Here is a 19,531-nt window from a genome sequence, read left to right as displayed (position 1 = left end):
AGAAAATGGGTATTTACATGCAGCTCATACTAGAGAGAAATTATTTCACAGGTAAGTTATTCAGCACCAGACGTCTCCCACTGGTGAATTCTATCAAATATTTAAATTAGAATGAATCCTAATCCTCCTCAAATTCTTCCAAACAATTGAAGAGGTGGAAACACCTATTTTACAAGGCCAGCCTTACACTGATACCAGAGCAGGTAAGGATGTCACCAGAAAAGAAATTACAGGCCAATATCCCTGATAGAAAGATAGGAAAATCCTTAACAAAATAGGAACAAACTGAATTTAATAGTACCTTAAAAGAGTCATACCCCATGATGAAATGGGGTTTATTCCAGGGATGCAGGGATGGTTTGACCTCCACAAATCAATCACATGATATACCATATTAACAAAATGAAGGATAAAAATCATATGTTGATCTCAATAGATGTAGAAAAAGCATTTGAAAAAATAGAACATTCATTTATGATAAAAATCAACAAACTGAGAATATAGGGAACATACTTCAACATAATAAAGGCCATATATGACAAGCACACAGCTAACATCATACTGAACAGTGAAAAACTGAAAGTTTTCCTCTAAGGTCTGGAACAAGGCAAGGATACCTACTGTCATCACTTTTACTTGTCGTAGTACTGGAAGTCTCAATCAGAACAGTTAGGTAAGAAAAAGAAATAGAGGCATCCAAATCAGAAAAGAAAAAAGGTGTCTCTATTTGTAGACGACATGATCTTTTTATAGAAAACTCTAAAGACTTAACCCAAAAAAAACCTGTTAGGACTAATAAACAGCATCAGTAATGTTGCAGGATACAAAATAGACACAAAAAATTGGTTGTGTCTCAATACACTAATAATGAACTATCAGAGAAATTTAAGACAATGTCATTTACAGTGGAATTAAAAAAATAAAATAGGAACAAATTTAAGGAGATGAAAGATCTCTACACTAATAAGACGATAGAGAAATTGAAAACAAATTGAAAAATATTCTTTGCTTGGGGATTGGAACAATTAACATTGTTAAAGTATCAATATTACCAAAAATGATCTACAGATTCAATACATCTTCATCAAAATGCCTGTAGTATTTTTTTGCAGAAATATAAAAATCCTAAAATTTGTGTGGAACCAAAAAAGATCCCAAACAGCTAACGCAGTCTAGAGAAAGAACAAAGCTGAAGGTACCATACTTCCTGATTTTGAACTACCTTATGAAGCTACAGTAATCAAAACAGTGTGGTATGGGCATAAAAACAGACACATACATCACAGTCGGGCAAAATAGAGAGCCCAGAAGTAAGCTCATACTGACATGGTTAATTAATTTTTGACAAAGAAGCCAAAACTATGCAATGAGAAAAGGATAGTTTTTTGAGTAAATGGTGTTGGGAAAATTGGCTGGCCACATGCAAAAGAATGAAACTGGACCCCTGTCTTAAACCATAACAAAAATCAACCCAAATGGATTGAAGACTTGAATGTAAGACAATCTCTAACTCCAAGAAGAAAACATAGAGGGTAAGCTCCTTCACAGGAGGTGTTGGTGATGATTTTTTGGATTTGACCCCAAAAGCAAAGGCAACAAAACCAATAATAAACAAGTAGGACTGTATCCAGCTAAAAAGCTTCTGTTCAGTGGAGGAAACCATCAGCAAAATGAAAAGGCAACCTAACGAATGGGAAAAGATATTTGCCAACCACACATTCAGTAGGGAGTTAATATCCAGAATGTTCAAGAACTCCATAAAGCTCAATAGCAAAAAACCAAGTAACCCAATTGAAAAATGGGCAAAAGACGTGAATACTCTTTTTTTTTTTCAAAGAAAATATACAAATAGCCAACAGGTATGTGAAAAGGTATTCAGCATCACTCATCATCAGCGAGATGCAAATCAAACCACAATAATACCTCATAGCTTTTATTGTTTTCTGTTTTTTGAAGTTTTTATTTAAATCCCAGTTACCATCCAGTGTAATAAGTTTCCAGTGTACAATATAGTGATTTAGTGCTCCCATACATCACCTGGTGCTTGTCATAACAAGTGCGCGTCTTAATCCCCATCACCCATTTAACCCATGCCCCCACCCACCTCCCCTTGGGTAACTGTCAGTTTGTTTTAGCCATTCTGACAGGTGTGAGGTGGTATCTCATTATAGTTTTGATTTGTATTTCCGTGGTGATGAGTGATGTTGTGTATCTTTTCATGTGTCTGTTGGCCATTCGGATGTCCTTGGGAAAATGTCCGTTCATGTTTTCTGCCCATTTTTAATTGGATTATTTCTTTTTTGGGTGCTGAGCTTTATCAGTTCTTTATATATTTTGGATACTAACCCTTTATTGGATATATCATTTGAAGATATCTTCTCTCAATTCATAGCTTGCTCCCCCCCACCTTTTTTTTTAGTTTTGTTGTTTCCTTTGCTGTGCAGAAGCTTTTTATTTTGATGAAGTCCCAGTAGTTTATTTTTGGTTTTCTTCCCCTTGCCTCAGGAGACATATCTAGAAAGAAGTTGCTACAGCCAGTGTCAAAGAAGTTACTGCCTGTGTTTTCTTATAGGATTTTTATGGTTTCAGGTCTCACATTTAGGTTTTTAATCTGTTTTGAACTTACTGTTGTGTATGGTGTGAGAAAGTGGTCTGGTTTCACTCTTTTGCATGTGGCTGTCCAGTTTTCCCAACACTGTTTGTGGAAGAGACTGTCTTTTTCCCATTGGATATTCTTTCCTGTTTTGTCAAAGATTAACTGACCATATAATTGTGGATTCATTTCTGAATTTTCTACTCTGTTCCATTGATCTGTGTGACTTTTTTTTAGTACCATACTGTTTTGATCATTACAGCTTTGTAATATAACTTGAAGTCTGGAATAGTGATGCCTCCAGCTTTGCTTTTCTTTTTCAAGATTGCTTTGGCTATTTGGGGTCTTTTGTGGTTCCCTATAAATTTTAGGACTGTTTGTTCTAGCTCTGTGAAAGATGCTTTTGGTATTTTTCACCTCACACCTATTAGAATGGCTATCATCAAAAATGAGAAATAACAAATCCTTGTGAGTATGTGGAGAAAAAGGAGCCCTGTACACTGTTGACAGGAATGTCAACTGGTACAGGCACTCTGGAAAACAGCAGGGAGATTCCGTAAGAAATTAATAATTGTAGTTCCCTATGATCCAGCGATCCCGCTTCTGGTGATACAGCTAAAGGAGACAAAAGAGGTGCCTGCACTCCTATATTCATAACAGCATTATTCACAGCAGCCAAGGTATAGAAACAATGTAAGCGTAGGTCAATGGACAAAGGGAATAAGAATATGTGAGATACACACATGTGCATACACACACCTGGACACAAATAGAAAGGAGTATTTTTGGCCTTAAAAAAGAAGGAAATCCTTTTATTTGGAACAGCATGGAATGAATCTCGAGGGCATTATATGAAGCGAAATTAGCCAGGCAGAGAAAGAGAACTACTACATGGTATCACTTACATGCGGAATATTGCCAGGAGGTAGGGGAAATAGGCAGCGATTGGGAAAAGGGCATATATTTTCAGTTACAAGACGAGTAAGACCTAAGGACCTAACGTGTCGTGTGTTGACTACAGTTGAAAGCACCATATTGTGTAACTGGAATTTACTAGGAGAGTAGAATTTAAATGTTCTCAGGAACAATGACAACAAAGAATAAACATATGGGTTGATGGATGTGTTAATTGACTCAATGGGGGAATCCTTTTACAATGTCTAGGTGTATAAAATTGTCACATTGTGCACTTTAAATAGCTTAGAATTTTGTCAGTTATACATCAGTAAAACTAGAAAAGTAAATGATAGGTGACCTAATACCCCTTTTGCTTTTATTTTTTAAATTATGTTAGTCACCAAACAGTACTTCATTAGTTTTTGATGTTCCATGCTTCATTGTTTGTGTGTAACACCCAGTGCTCATTGCCACACGTGCCCTCCTTAATACCCATCACCGGGCTAACCCATCCCTCCAACCCCCTCCCCTCTAAAACCCTCGGATTGTTTTCCATAGTCTCTCATGGTTCATCTTCCTCTCTGATTCCCCCCCCCCTTTATTTTTCCCTTCCTTCTCCTAATGTCCTCCATGCTATTCTTTATGTTCCACATATGAGTGAAACCATGTGATAATTGCCTTTCTCTGAGTTATTTTACTTAGCATAATCCCCTCCAGTTCCATCTGTGTCAATGCAAATGGTGGGTATTCATCCTTTCTGATGGGTAAGTAATATCCCATTGTATATATGAACCACATCTTCTTTATCCATTCATCTGTTGAAGGGCATCTCGGCTCCTTCCACGGTTTGGCTATTGTGGACATTGCTGATATGAACATTGGGGTGCAGGTGCCCCTTCTTTTCACTGCATCTGTATCTTTGGGATAAATACCCAGTAGTGCAATTGCTGGGTTGTAGGGTAGCGCTATTTTTACTTCTTGAGGAACCTCCATACTGTTTTCCAGAGTGGCTGCACCAGCTTGCATTCCCACCAGCAGTGTAAGAGGGTTCCCCTTTCTCCACACCCTCGCCAACATTTGTTGTTTCTTACATTGTTAATTTTTGCCATCCTGACTGGTGTGAGGTGGTACGTCATTGTGGTTTTGATTTGAATTTCCCTGATGGCCTAACATCCTTTTAAAATCTCTTGTGTTTTTATTACTTAAAAATCCTCTGCTGTGTTAATCTCATGAAACTAAGAGAAATATAATAGGAAAATTATCCAGGGTGATTTTTCCCCCAGTAACATTCCTTGAGGCAACAACTCGAGTTTATTTACCTGTAAAGTTGTGGAAACTTTTTTTTCCTTTAAGAATGCGGCATAGAATGATGGAGCACTTTTCATGCTTCAACAACTGTGAGGAGGGCTTTGATATATATCAGTATGTTTTCCTGGCAACCCTGGGAGGTGACTGTGATCTCTCCCTTTTTTGGAGATGAGGGCAGTGCAGTACAATTAAGAAACATACCTGTTCTCACATCGTCTGTGAACAGGAGTCAGAGTTGACATTCCATTCCATGCTCATAATTAATAAATGTGGAGACCATTTTAGAAAAGAACAGAATGACCACCAATTCCCAGACATTAGCATGGGCTCTCAGAAAAATCTCACATAGGACCACTATCAAGGAAAGCTGGATGGCAGGAGAAATTCTGTGCTAGATTTCTGGCAAAACTAGAAAATACTGAGTAAAGCATTGGGTCAATAATTGTGCAACTCAAGTTTGGTGTAATACTGGCCTTTCTCTTAGGAAGTACTAATAACCAAGCATCTTTCTGTAAGTTAGTTCCCAAGGTCTGTTTTAGATGATAGAATTTAGTTTATTCATGATTATCTAATTTATTTAATATCCTCTAAATTTTTCATTTTCACTCTCTATATAGAAAGAGATTTACATTCTATGAGTGTTTCACCAACTGCAGAAGCACTGAAAATGTTAAGTGTTTCATTTAAATATTCCCATAGAAAATTTTAAACTAGAAGGTTACAGCGGCAGGTGTCAGAGTCACCTGGAGGGCTTGTTGAAAACAGATTGCCAAGCCCCATCCAGGGTTTCTGATTCCTTAGGTCTAGATTGGGTCCAAGAATTTGCTTTTCTAATCAGCATCTAATAATCCTTCGAGAATCATTGATGTCCTGCCAACCGCCCTCCATGTAAAATGTAGCTGGCATTATGAGGATCCTTATTTAAGCCATAATAAATAACATAGGGAAATATGTCTTAAGCTGTAAAATTGTAGAAAGGAAAAATAATTCTTTCAATGAAGAATCTGTATTATCTTTCAATAAATAATGAAGTCATATCATTATATTAACTCACAGTATTTTTCCTTGAGGCTTAAACACACATGGTTGGAATACTTTGTTTTCTAACAATTTCTTAAGACCTGGTAGTGTGCCAGTAACAAGAAGGGAAATGCAGTAAGTGGAGAAGTGATGGAAATATTTAAGATCTCAAAGGATGCTTTTTTTTTTCCTTTGCCTTGGCTATAATTATTTATAAATGAAGCTTCTAAAATTGCCAGGAATGAAAGATAAATGGGGTGTGGAAATCGAACTTCTAGGACAGAAAGAAATATTTAAGTACAGGGAGAAAGGAAGGCTGGTGGGAGAAAACTAAGACCTGTGATGGAAGTGAAAATTCTGCATTATAACTGAAGTTCATTAACCCAGTACATGCACTATTAGAGCAATTATTCAATTTGTAACTAGACTCTCACATATAATGAATACATGATCGGTCAGCTTATGTATTGTTAAACATTTTAAATAGTAGGATTTGTCTCAAGTTTTTGAAGAGTCATGTAAAATAAACATAGCGAAGACACATGTTAAATAAGATACTATATGGCTTCCTACATGCTGGAGATTTTTAGGATGTGAATTTTTTAAAAGTTCTTAGAAAAAATGTCATACCTTTTGAAAAATGATTCCATTGGTTGCCTGATCTCAAAGGGTTAGAGACTGAGTTGAGAGAGTTCCAAGCCTTGTGTTCTACAAGTCCATGCCATTACTAGAGAAGAGGAGACCAGGACGGTCAGCGTTCTCAGACCTTAGCCCAGCTGGCATCACTGTTACCCCCAGTGCCCTCAAGTCACAGGAACCTAGGAGAGAAGGGAGAGGGTGAAAGGAAGTCCTTCCTTCACACCTCCTTTGTGCTAGCACTTCACATAGGGTGTCTCATCTGAGAGCCGTGTGACACTCAGAGATGCCCGGAAGGGACACTCTGACCCACCTCGCTCCTTCCTCCTCCCCTCACTCAGCTTGTGGACCCTGCCACAGCCAGGCTCAGACACTCCTGCCAGCTCGAATCCCTGTGTCACTACAGAGAGTATGGAAACACAGTCAGATGTAAATTAACTCTTAAATCATCAAATACACAGAACTTCAGACTTAAACCAGAAACTTAAAATTTTCTCACCAGGAGCATGTCTAAACTGAATGTTTTATTCCTTTAAAAAGGTGAAGAATGCAAGTGGATTTATTTTAAATGAAAACAAAGTAAACATTCAATATGATACAAATCGTTCTTAAGTAAATTACAAAGTTTTACTGAACCTGATGAATTACAGAATTGTTAGACTGTTCCTTGTGTAATAGAAAAGAATACATTTCTCACTATTAATGATGATCAAAAATGTTTAAAAGGAGAGGGACCAGTTTTAAGGAGAGTACACAGCAGTGTTTCTGAATGTTCGTGGGGCAGCCACCTGGGGCAGGTTTATCCTTTGGTGAGCAAGGAAGTTAACGTTGCTTTCTCCTCTGTAGTGCTTTAGGACAGGTTCATGTCATGGGTGGCTGCGCTCCTTGCTTTCATTGTCTAGGATTGCAATGTAATTCTTGGCTCACTCATCACCCTCCCCTTTCTGCCCTGCCCCCATGTCTCCACAGATCATTCTGTGTTTCTCTCCCATTGGTCACACGCTGAGAGGAAGAGCTCGGAAGTTCCCAGCCATAGTTAACTGCACGGCTATTGACTGGTTTCGTGCGTGGCCGCAGGAGGCTCTGGTCTCAGTCAGCAGGAGGTTCATTGAAGAAACCAAGGGAATTGAGGTATGCTGTGTCAGCCTCTGAATTTCTCTGTCTCCCACACACTCACACGCATACTCACTCACTCTGACCAAAAGTCTTCAATAAAGATGTAACTTCCAAAATACATCTCCTATAGAAAAGTTAATCACTTTTATTAGAGGTAAGATCATCTTTGTTTGTTTACATTCTATGGAATATGGTGGTTGATCTCTTTGGACCAGGTTGAGATGTCTGTGCACACATGAGCACATACAGCACACGAGCTTGTTGTGTAGACTGACTCACCAGAAAGCTAGGATCGTTACTTCCTTGAATCATAATAGGGTTTGCTGAATATGAATCCTTTAAATCCGCAAACAAAAAAGTGCTACCCATAGTCATGCAATGCTTGATCTTAACTGCGTAAGGCAATTAATTGTGATTTTTCTCATTACAGTATAGATGGTGAAAAATCAACCTCATGAGTTCAGCAGTCACTAAGTCAAATAATATATCTGCTACTTTGTTTTATGGGTTCACGTTTTATAAATCGGATTTGTCATTTGACCATAATGAAATTTGCAGAGCCAATTACATTTTAAAATGGTTGCATGAGGTTTAAAAAAGCACTTCCAGTACACTTCCCACCTTGGAAAAAGAAATGAAGTTTTATTGGTATCTCGCACCTCCATGACTAGATAGCTTGGAAAGGCGGTAGTTGTGAACATTGCCCAGGGAGGTTTGTCTTCTGAGTCTACTGAGGGATAAGGCTAGTGTAGGTCAGACATGGAAAGTGATTCTCGGAGCCAAAAATAGAATCGGGGCTGTATCTGCTTCCATTTGAAAGTGTAAAAGATTGTCTCTTGTAAACAGAGACAATCCCCTCTGGCCTCCTTTGGTCCCAAGAGCATAACTGTCACTTCTCCAAAGAATCCTTTCACATTTTGTTGAATATTGTATCTCTTGGTGGTCGGATGGTTAGAAATCTGTGCATGTTTACATACTTACCTAATTCTTGGTATGCAACTAGCTTTATGGCTTATTTCTTATTTTCATGGATAGTTTTATTGTCATATGGTTTGTCTTTTCTGAAATGTCCATTAATCTCCTTAGATGCTGACCTGTCTCATGGCATCTAAAGCATGTATATAATAAAAGCTTTATGACGTTCAAATACTTCTACTTCCCCTCTCCTTTTCTCACACACTTAAAACATTTCTGTAAAGAAATGGAAAAAAAGAATGAGCTCTTCTGTTTCTGGATGTTTTTTCCACATCCAGAAACGTTTTCTTTTGCCTGTCTCTGTACTCAACATTGAATGCACTTACCTGGACCTTTAAAACAATAACGGCAACTGGTTTTCTGGCTAAAGAATGAATAATATGAATTATAATTGGATTTTCTTAAGTGATTTTCACCTTTTCCCCCTGGTTAGGAGGCCCTGCATAGCACTTCTTATGTTTGGAGAAATCCATGTAAATTTGTTCTCATGAGTGGGTAAGTGGAATGTTAGACACTGTCTGAGCCCCTGCTTTCACCGTTCACTGTGTTTTCCTGCAGAGCCAAAGGAGCCCTATTTAAATGGAGACTAACACTAGCATTAGATAAAGTCTGCTGGAAATATCTTACACTTTAAAATCTGAAAATGCATTAAATATGACAAACGATAGTGACAGTTGGTAAACCACACATCTCTCCAGCTCTTGCTAGGGTCACTGAATTACTGGAATTATATAGGGCCTTGCTTTGTCTGCTCATGATTATAAGAAGGGTTCAAAATACCAATTTATTAGAGAATCAGCATGTATCTTTCATAATTCTGTTTTATACAGTTCATTTGAGCACACAGGCTTGCTATAAACCAGTGCACTTCATGTCTTAATATTAATTTCTCAAATGGGAGGAACCCAAACCTGGTAGCATGATTTCACGTCGTGCTTGGCTCTGTGCTTTTTTAAGTTTCGTGCCTTTGCTTCTCTGATGCAGACTTCGTCTTGCAAAGTTAGGTGCCACTTGAAAAGCAGTTAAGCTGAAGGAGCTTTGATTCGTCAGTGACCATTGACATCTGCTGGATGAGGCAGGACTTGCATCATTTTAAGTCCACAGGCCTCCTGGCAGGTGCTAAGCTCTGTCTTGTGGTATCGCGACGCCTCCTATAGGCTGCTGATTGTCAAATAGGAATTTTCAAAGTGCTGAACCATTTCTGTTGAGCCGAATGATGCCTGCAAACAGCTCAGCCAGATGATTTCATTTCAGTGCGGTGTGCTTATTTAACTTGCCCACCTTCCCAATTTGCTGCTCACGAGCAGTAATTAGCATTCAGAGTGCAACGTGTCTATCTTCTTCTAAAAATGCGTGGTGCGTTTTCTGCCGAGGTCAAAAATAGCTTTGAAATTTTTTGAATGGGCACTAATTCGATCATTTTCTTAGTTTGAATTGTCATCGTGAGGACTGAACGGGATCTGCATAATTTAGGCACTTCTTAGTTATTGACCTTATTTGCTGAGTGTTGGGTAGTTATCCAAGGTGACCCCCTTCAGCCACCGAGAAAGGATTCATGAAAGGCAAGCAGTTTTGTGTGTGTTGACATATCATCTTCTAGCAGGACGCGCTTAGCACCCAGGGGTGTGGGCTCCCTGCGTTTAAGAAAAGGTTTGTGCTGCTTTTCTGCTACCTGGTACTGAACTAAGTGACAGCTGGCAGATGACCGAAATAGTCTGACCCTTAAGTATTACCAGGTATTTATGTGAAGGCTTTGCGTCAACATACACTCCTCACTCCTCAGGTTTGGAAGTGCAGATGGAGGCATGTGGTGTGAGGAGGGGGAGAAGGAAAAGCGCCCTGGGTATCCCCAGGACCAGCATTGTACCTGCTTTGAGGAGGTAACTGGGAGGAGCCCTTCCCGAGAAATGCCTGGGTCCCAGATAGGAACAAGCAGGGGAAAAGGCAGGAGAAACAGGTGTTAAAAGATAGGTAGTGTTGTTGGTTTTTGACTCACTGTGAATAATAGACACACTGGAGGGCTGGGCCTGAGGAAAGCAGAAGTTACTGAATGGAAATGAAAAGGTGAGCTCTCTGAGGAGTGAGGTTTGCTTTGGGAGGTGTCTCCATTCTCCTCGAGATCCGAGCCAGGTGGAGGACCCACCCTTTCCGAGCATACTGGCCACCTGACAAGTTAAAACTCTCTATCCTTTGGATGCGATACAACTGAATAATTCCGTAAGTTCAGTATCATCAGCTTTTTCAGTAAAATTCATTAATTTCCGCATGCCTCCACCTCTTCAATCCAGAACTTGTCGCAAGGTCTGGTAACAGATGAATGGCATATTTTGCTAGCATTTGCCAATCCAGTTATGAAAAACATCCCCTCAAAGAGGAAAGTTACTTTTCTGCTGTTGGTAAAGACTGATCTCTTTAAAGATTCTCTAGGTTCCTTTTTAAAATGGTATAGGGACAGCATGAGTCGTAGTAAACACTTTGTTAGTGATAGATATATTGGCAGTGTTTTTCTTACTGACTTTGAGCACAGTTTTTTCTCTGAACTACAAATGAGGATTGTTCAATATGAATTTTAAAAGTAGAAAGCCTTGTATGGTAGGAATTCTGCAGATTCGGGGAAAATCGCCTCCCGAGGAGTACTGAAGTCATTTTAAAAGATCAGGACAGAAGCAAATGCAATCAAATGTATCCCGAATCTGCCTTCATCTCTAACTGGCTTAAGCCTATATTTAGACAGATGAGGAAAGGCGTGTGTGGTTGTTAACACCCTTCCCTGTTCTTCAGCCTGCCTCTCCCGTGCATGCCCGCTACTACACCGTTCGTCCTGCATTTCTTTCTCTGTGCATATTAATCCAATTAAGAGCAGAATTGCAAAAAGTGTAGAATGCCGCTTTCCAGAGTTTTCACAGTTAGATGAACTTCAGGAATCCCCTCTGTCTTGAAAGTAGGGTCACTTATTATAGCTGCCCTGGACTTGCTGTTAAGCCCAAAGTCGACGTCAATCCAACGGAGGCATCACTCTCTCCAAATCCTAGCTTTGTGGCTTTCCTGGAGTCACCAGAACCAGCTATGACATCGGCCTTGTCCTCCTGGCTCTGGGAGGCATAGCTGGGTTGCCTTTCACCTCCTCGCCCTCGCAGCCCTCAATTGCTTCTTTGTTTGAATGTTGTGTCAGAGAACCAGTGAGGCTACCTTTTCAGTGACTGGAAACTCTTCTTGAAGATTGCTGGCTTATGCTGGATTTGATCTTGCCTTCGGCCTTGGAAATTAGCATCTAAAATTAGAGACAAAAATTTAAAAACACAAGCAACCTAACAAAGTGCATTCACCAGGCACAGTAAAAACAAACAAAACAAGACCACGGCACCAGTATGTGATCTAGGAAACCGTTGGGCACTGCATTAACACTCTCCTCTGCTGGGACAAGTCCTCTTCGTGGGACCAACGTTGGTCCTCTGATACCATCGCCGATAGCAGAGGTGCCCACCGCCTCTCCTCTCCAACCTTCTAAGAAGGGATCCCTGGGCTTCCCAGGTGAGGGCCTGGGGGCCACGGCACGAGATCACCCAGCAGGTAAGGGCCCCCTCAGCCCTTTGATGCCAGAACCCACAGTCTTAAATCCTGCTGTGGAGTGTTGCAGAATAGTTTGACTGTTCTGAAAAAGGAATACGAGGAAAAGAAGAGGCGAGACAGACTAAAAGGAGTGCCAAAGTCTAACCTTGGATTCTGTGGGCAGGAGGCAGTGCAGGGAGTGCAATCATTTGTCCAACTATGCAGAACCGGGAATCTACTCCATGTCCCAGAATTCAAACCCAGCATCCCCAGCGGCCTCCAGAATCATTTTTGCTTAGAGGGAATCAGCATTTTGAGGAACTTAGGAGAAGTGCTCCCATGCAGCAATGCTCATTTTATGTATCATTACATTTTCTTTAATAAACCAATTTTACAACCACAGTATCTAATTAGTCTATTACTGAACACCCCCAAAGGAGCAAAAAAGTACAAATAATAGATTTTGAAACCCAGCAGTTTGGAATTACTATAAAATAACAGACATTAAATATGTGCAGTTCTTTGTATATCACTTGAGCTTCAAAAAAGCTGTAAAAAATAAACATAGAAATAATTTCTGAGAACAACTTTCAAAGCAGACTGTTAGGTATAGGATATCCCATGTTACCACACGATCCCAAGTTAAACCTAAAAAGTAGTTTTCCTTTCATCTCCATTCTCTTTTGTCCCTCCTTCTCCCTTTCCTTGAATACAGTGCTCTTGAAAGTCCGCTTATAAAAGTACAGATGAGTCTAGTCTTGAGACCAGCTGGTCGAGGGCAGGTGTAAAGTCCTATATGACACAGGATATTTGATTTGGTGTTGGCCTCCGGTATTGGTTTTCATTTGAATTTTGCAGTCCTTCGTTTTCAACAACAGGGCCATACTGGCAAGTTGCTTTAAGAGTCAGGTGGCTGGGGGACTTGGTGAGGCGACGGCTGCCACCGCTTGAGAACCGTCACCCCAGATAGCAGACTTGTCTTTGCACTTACAGTGAGCCCAGCGAGAGGGTAAAAATGAAACCTCTTTCTAAATGTGAGGAAGAAAGTCGTTCACTGTATATCTGGTAATGCACTGGATACAACATTGTTTTCCAGGGCATCCTAGTGGAGAAATCTTGGATTTATAACCTTGTGATACTGGCACTTTGCTGCTCTATGTTTTTGCTTTCACCATGATTGGCTGCTAAATGACGACAGAATCGGATGCACTGGTTTCCATTAGGGGGCCAAATGTAGCAGGAATGGCGTTCTCCGCTTGCATCTCTAAAAATGAAAAATACAGCCTTGCCTTCCCTTCTCTCCAGCAGCACCAGCAGCCATATCCTCCCCGCACAACCCCCCCCCCCAAAAAAAAGAAAACTGGAGATAAATGAATGGCAGAATAAATAATTTATGCTAATGAAATTACTGCAATTAGTAGTTCTACAATGACCCTTTTAAAAGCCACAGCTGTTAATGTCAGGAAGTGCTGTCACTACTGACCTTATCATAAGAGAAAGTGACAAATTGAGAATGCAGGGAAGACCAGTCATCAAAGAGGTCTGTTCTGGAACGATTAGAGTTTTCTGAAAAACAGTGTGAATTACAACCAGCTGCTCCCTGGCTCTGCAAGTCTCCCATGCTGTGCCATTTTGTTAAGCCCGATAACAATAGTTATTTTGCCCCATTGAGACAAGTTGTCTCGGGCCACTTCCAGCTCTCCCGGAAACCACTTCTTCCATCCCGGATTTACAAATGAAACTGTTGTTGGAGGGAGCTTTTCAGGGCAGCCTAGGAGCCTCCTCATAAGGATCATGGTTGGGCAGAGGCCAGGTCCTCCCCCCACCGACCCCCACCCCACACGAGGAGGTCGTTCTTGGCCGGGGATGTGTTTATATTGTAGAAAGACGTGTGCTCGCTTTTAGTTCATTAAAACAAGATAGGACAGGAATGAATTTCTATCCATGTTTATGTTGCAGGGAAGCTCTTTAAAGAATCCCTCGGGGGATCTCATTTGTATGAAGTTGTAGAACTTCCTTAGAAGTTTAGATCTGACTCCACCGTTGGGTAACATACGCATATCTCAGATCTAGAGAAGAAAGACTGCAGGATTTGCATCATTCTGTATTTAACTTTGGCTTTAAAAACATTAGTTACTAGCGAGGTGGATTTTTGGTATGCAGGACAACCCTATATATACATATTGGAAACCCACTCACGGATTTTTCATGAGGTTGGAAAGCTAAGTGCTTAGACGTTGCTCAGGAGCAGTTGTTTTTCACCAACAAGAATTGGCCTGTCTCTTCTCGCAGCCTGGTTGTAATATTAATGGCGCAGGTTTGAAATGTTCAACTGCATCACCAGCCACTTGTGTGCAATTTTCCCAAAGATGTCTGAGCGTTATTGACAACACTTTGGTAAATTATGTGTGACTTTCCTAAGAGTTGGTGTAGCTCATTTAATTCATATTAATTGATTTTTAGGCTTCCCTTGATTAATTGAACCTGGTTCATCTTGTGCAGAATGCAATAAATAGTCATTAAAATGAGGGAGATGTGACTCCACAAATTAAAAAGTTAACTACTTCAGAAGTCATAGAGGACAAAAAAGAAAGAATGGTATAGCGGGGAATTCTCTAGTAAATCTTCTAAGGGAAGTTACTCAATTTTTGTGTTTTTTTTTTTTTTCCCAAATGAGAATAGAAATGGTATTTTTCTCCCAGAAGCAGTGACTTTTATACCTTACCATCCTGTTTGTTTCTACATGGGTTCTTACAAAACAATTCAGTTTCAGCTGTGTGTGTGTGTGTGTGTGTGTGTGTGTGTGTGTGTGTGTGTGTCCCCACTACGTTTTAGTTTGAAAGCGATACCAAAAATACTTGTCAGAGTTCTGTGTCTCAATTTCTCCATTTTTTTCTTTCACACACTTGATAGATAAAAATCAAGTTGTGAAAAGCCGCGTTTGTGTTATATGTCGGCTTTTGGGTTTGGTATGTGGAGCGCATAAAAATCCTTTGCCCTACTTGGCAAAGCTGAATGCTTTATTGTTATCTCTCTAATCCTGTGGCTATCTCTTAAAGACTAATAAATAAGTCTTCCCAGATCTTCCTGTAATTTGCTCTGGCTTTTAGAGAACAACAACAACAAAAAAAGTACTGCATAATTTTGCTGATTGTTCTTATTTTAAATTACATTTTTGTTTTAACTTGAGAGAACTGCATATGAATTACAGTGTTTATATTTTCAGCCATTGGACAAAGATTCTATTAGCCTCTTCATGGCCCACGTTCACACTAGCGTGAATGAAATGAGTACCAGGTATTACCAGAATGAGAGAAGACACAACTATACCACCCCAAAGAGTTTTCTAGAACAAATATCACTGTTTAAGAATCTGTTGAAGAAGAAGCGAAAAGAGGTATCCCAGAAGAAAGAGCACTTGGTGAATGGCATCCAAAAGCTAAAAACCACAGCCTCTCAGGTATGATAAGGATGTGTTATTACTGAGTAGAATGTATGCTCTTAAAATTAAAAAATATGTAGTTACTTGAGAGGCAGTGTTTCAATCCATTTGTATGAGATACTGAATGCTAACATGTGCAGTTCAATGACACCACAACACTCTTCATGCTTTCGTAAGTCTGGAAAGGGATCGGCCAGTTACTCTCTCATGCTGGTTTGGGTAGAGCCCTTCACTTGTTGGCCTGACTCAGTGTATAGCTCACTCCCATCTTACAGCCGCCTGTTTTGGTGCCCTGCATTTATTGTTAGGAATTTTGTCACACCGTAGTGGAAGTAGGATCCCTTTTGGTCTCAGATTCTCAACCCCCCAGTGAGAGCATTATTTCCTGTCTGATGACATGATACAGTTTGCTCTGCTTGAAGTCCTTAAGTGTAGCCATTTTCTCCCACCTGGGTGTCTCCTCTCCTTTTGGCCATCATCTCTCTTCAAACAAAGTGTCCAGTGTAGTCTTCATCCTCGGTCATAAGGCCTCTGCTACCTTGAAGGACAGTACTCTTAACCTCCAGTAGTAAGTCGGGAGAGAATTCGCACACTCATGATGTTAACCTTGTGTGGCTGTCTACGTCTGTCACCTCATTTCAATGGTAAGAACTAAACATGTTTATGACGTAGGTGTTGCTACTATAATATCGTAGATGAAACTTTGAGAGTTAAAGGCCACAGAACCTGTGAGGTTGGAGTTCGAACCCAGATTTGTATTACTCTAAAGCTATTGTGCATAGCCCCATGCTGCCTCTCTGTGGCCAGGGGAGAAAAAAAATGAGAATAAGAAAATACGGAGACTTTGGAGACTGGCTTGGCTTGCTCTGAGCCATCTGGGCTCTAGGGTTGGAGAGAGAAAAACTCTCCCTGCTGGTCCCTTCAAGGCCAGGAATTCCAGTGGGCTTCTTCATAGGATTGTCATTAGGTCATCGTAGTCCTCTGCGTTTCAAGAGGTTGGGCCGGTTTTCTCCCCAAGCGTGCCGGGTGGCCCGTCTGTGCCCACGCTAGAAATAAGCTACAACCTGCGTGGGGGAGCACGCTGGTGCCTTTCACTCTGAAGGCCTGTCCGCTTTAGGCCAAAGCATCTCCTGCCTCCTGTGCCCTTCATTTCGAAAACTGGAATGGCTCTTGGTGAACCACTCACCTGTGCTGGATAGTGACCAGATGGACCACGATCGGTAAAGAGGAACCAGAGCGAGGAGGTTTCCAGCACAGTTCCCAGAATCTAGTGATGCGAAGAATAGTTGTTGGGAAGCCCCCAAAGAATGTATCTGTATTTGTGCATCTTTCCGTTTTCTTTCAAAAAAAAAATGTATTTTTTTTTTTTACTCTTTTTGTGTACTTGTTACCTTACTCTTTTGACTCTCTGCCTTCTTTCTCTTTCCTATTTCTTCTCTCTACCGATCTCTCCGCTTCCATCTCACTTAAATCAAGACTCTTTTTCCTAGTGAAGACTTTCTTAGGAGTCCTGTTGAGCTAGAAGACATTGAGTGCAAGAGATCTGTGTCCCAGACCATTAATGTCCCTTTGAGTAATGTCCCCAACTGGACCTGTTGACTTTGCCGCAGGAAATGATAGCTTTGACTAAACTGAACTGTCATGCTGGTGGGGCAGCTCTTGGCAAGGAAAAAAAATGGTCTGTGCCACACTTAGAGGTCCCTTCCCAAATAACAGAGCTAAGAGTGTAAAAACAGAGTAGCACCCATGGTGGCAGCCTCTCACCCATGGTGGCAGCCTCTCAGGCAGGGGGGAAAAAAGAGGTGATGGAGAGGAAGAAAGAAAGGAACTGGCTATTCATGATGTCTGCCAAGTTCAGGGCTGCTTGGGTCTCCTTGTTTCCCCTTAGTTAGAAATAAGAGGCAGAAAGTCTAAGAAGAAGCTATGTGAAGTCTTAATTGAAGGACTACTGATGATTTCTTTTCATTAGGTATTTGCATGGAATGCTCTTAATTTCAGATTGTGATTGGAATATCTTTTTTAAAGATTTTATTTATTTGACAGAGAGAGAGACAGCCAGTGAGAGAGGGAACACAAGCAGGGGGAGTGGGAGAGGAAGAAGCAGGCTCCCAGCGGAGGAGCCTGATTGTAGGACTCGATCCCAGGACTCCGGGATCACGCCCTGAGCCGAAGGCAGATGCTTAACGACTGAGCCACCCAGGCGCCCCGTGATTGGAATATTTAATATCTCCCTAAGAGTTTTAAAACTTCCTATTGTTTCTGGAAAGGAAGCATAATTTCTTATGTGGGCAATTGGGAAGCCTTACAGCGTAAGATGAGCCTGCGTGTGGAACACAATGCCTTCCTATTGGAGCGCGCGTCCTCTGAACACCTGCCGTCAGTCTTTGCCCAGAGGGGACTCTCCATGCCACTTGAAATATGTCTCTAAACCTCAGTCTTGTTTATTCACTGCAGTAAAGCCAGAAATTCCTGTTAGATCCACATATCCCCTCTCTAGATGTCAGCTTAGGTCATCATAGATAGCCTCGTGACCTTTCTTCATAGATAATAAGGCTTTGCTTCCAGAGCTTGAGTCACTAGATACTTCAGATCTAACAGCTTCCTTAGAAACTGAAATCAGGGCTCAAAATTACCATTTCCTCATAGTCTCTTAGATGATTCTTTTGATTATCGTCTAATATATGAGTAGTTTCACATGGCTGAAAAGAACAGACAAGCAAACGTCACTGTGCATTATTACCCTGAGTTCACAGGGAGGCTAAAAGAATCCATCTTCGCTTAAACTGTAGTCAACCATACAGGTAGCAGTAATAGTAGTAATTGTGTCATTTAGGCAGAGTGCAAGTCAACTGTGTTGAAGTGTGGGGGTTACAAGAGTCCTCAGCTCCGGTAGTGAGATGTTGTTCCTCAAGAGGAAAGCCCTGAAGAGCCTGGAGCAGTTGAGTCAGCATAAGTGATGGTGATTCTTCTTTGGTTCTGTGAGTTTTTAAACATAATAACCTACTTCTGGAAAAGCAGTGGAACGAAGAGTTAATTATCATGGTATATAAAGCTGCTTGCATGTGTCTCTGAGAGCCAGGTCCTGTTTGTTTTCCAGCACTTCTGATTTTCTTTACATGATCCTCAAACTGAGGAACCTAGTGGTACATTCTGAGCATCATGAACTAGGGCGCCTGGGTGGCTCAGTCGTTAAGCATCTGCCTTCAGCTCAGGTCATGATCCCAGGGTCCTGGGATTGAGCCCCACATCAGGCTCCCTGCTCTCCCTCTCCCACTCCCCCTGCTTATGTTCCCTCTCTCGCTGCCTCTCTCTCTGTCAAATAAATAAATGAAATCTTAAAAAAAAAAAAAAAAAAAAGAACATCATGAACTCCCAACTAAAAGGGCAGAAGCATTCTTTGGAGCAGATTAATGTGTGGATTCCTCGGAAAGAGCTGAGTTCCTCAAGAGCTGGGTGAGGCTCTCGAATTGGGGACCCCAGAGGAGGACTACCCATCTAGGATACTCACTGGGCTTTGCACACCCCTCCCGGTCCCCACAGGTGCTTGTGGTTTCCCTTTGTGTAGTAGGTACTAAGTTGAATGTTGGATGAGGTGGAAGAAGCCCAGAGAACCGTTTCTTATTTTGTGGGAAGAGATGAGACCTGTCTGTGGGCACTTCCATCAGAGTAAGTAACGGATTAAATAAACGGACAGTAAACTAACAGCCGGGGCGTACTGATGCCTTCACCTCATCTGAGCCTTTAGTGATGTTCGTGGGGAGAGTGCAAGCCATGGTTTCTCCAGCTTCTCTTTCCAAGCAAGTCTTCCTGTGGCCTCAGCTGCCTTGAGCTGGGCCTCACAGGGCCAGAAAAACTGGGGCTGTGAGTGACATGTGCTCGGCTGGGGATGGCTGTTGTCGCTTCCCTCACTGCACAGAGAGAGTAGAGACGATGAATGTCTAGTTGGTGCTGACATAAATGACATTTTTCAGAAAACCACTGGGAAACATGATTCT

General features: G+C 41.1%; 1 protein-coding gene across 1 annotated transcript in view; it reads left to right on the top strand.

Moving 5' to 3' along the window:
* Positions 1-19,531, top strand: part of DNAH11 (dynein axonemal heavy chain 11) — a 307,801-nt gene that overhangs the window by 181,096 nt on the left and 107,174 nt on the right. The window contains exons 55-56 of the mRNA XM_087860989.1: positions 7,424-7,585; positions 15,321-15,554. Of these exons, the coding sequence (XP_087717115.1) occupies positions 7,424-7,585; positions 15,321-15,554 (396 nt within the window). The remainder of the gene's footprint in view (positions 1-7,423; positions 7,586-15,320; positions 15,555-19,531) is intronic.

The sequence above is a fragment of the Ursus americanus genome, chromosome 3, assembly GCF_024610735.1.
Source record: "Ursus americanus isolate L20-20 chromosome 3, mUrsAme1.1.p, whole genome shotgun sequence".
Classification (NCBI taxonomy): Eukaryota; Metazoa; Chordata; class Mammalia; order Carnivora; family Ursidae; genus Ursus; species Ursus americanus.
This window is presented reverse-complemented; position numbering and strand designations above follow the sequence as displayed.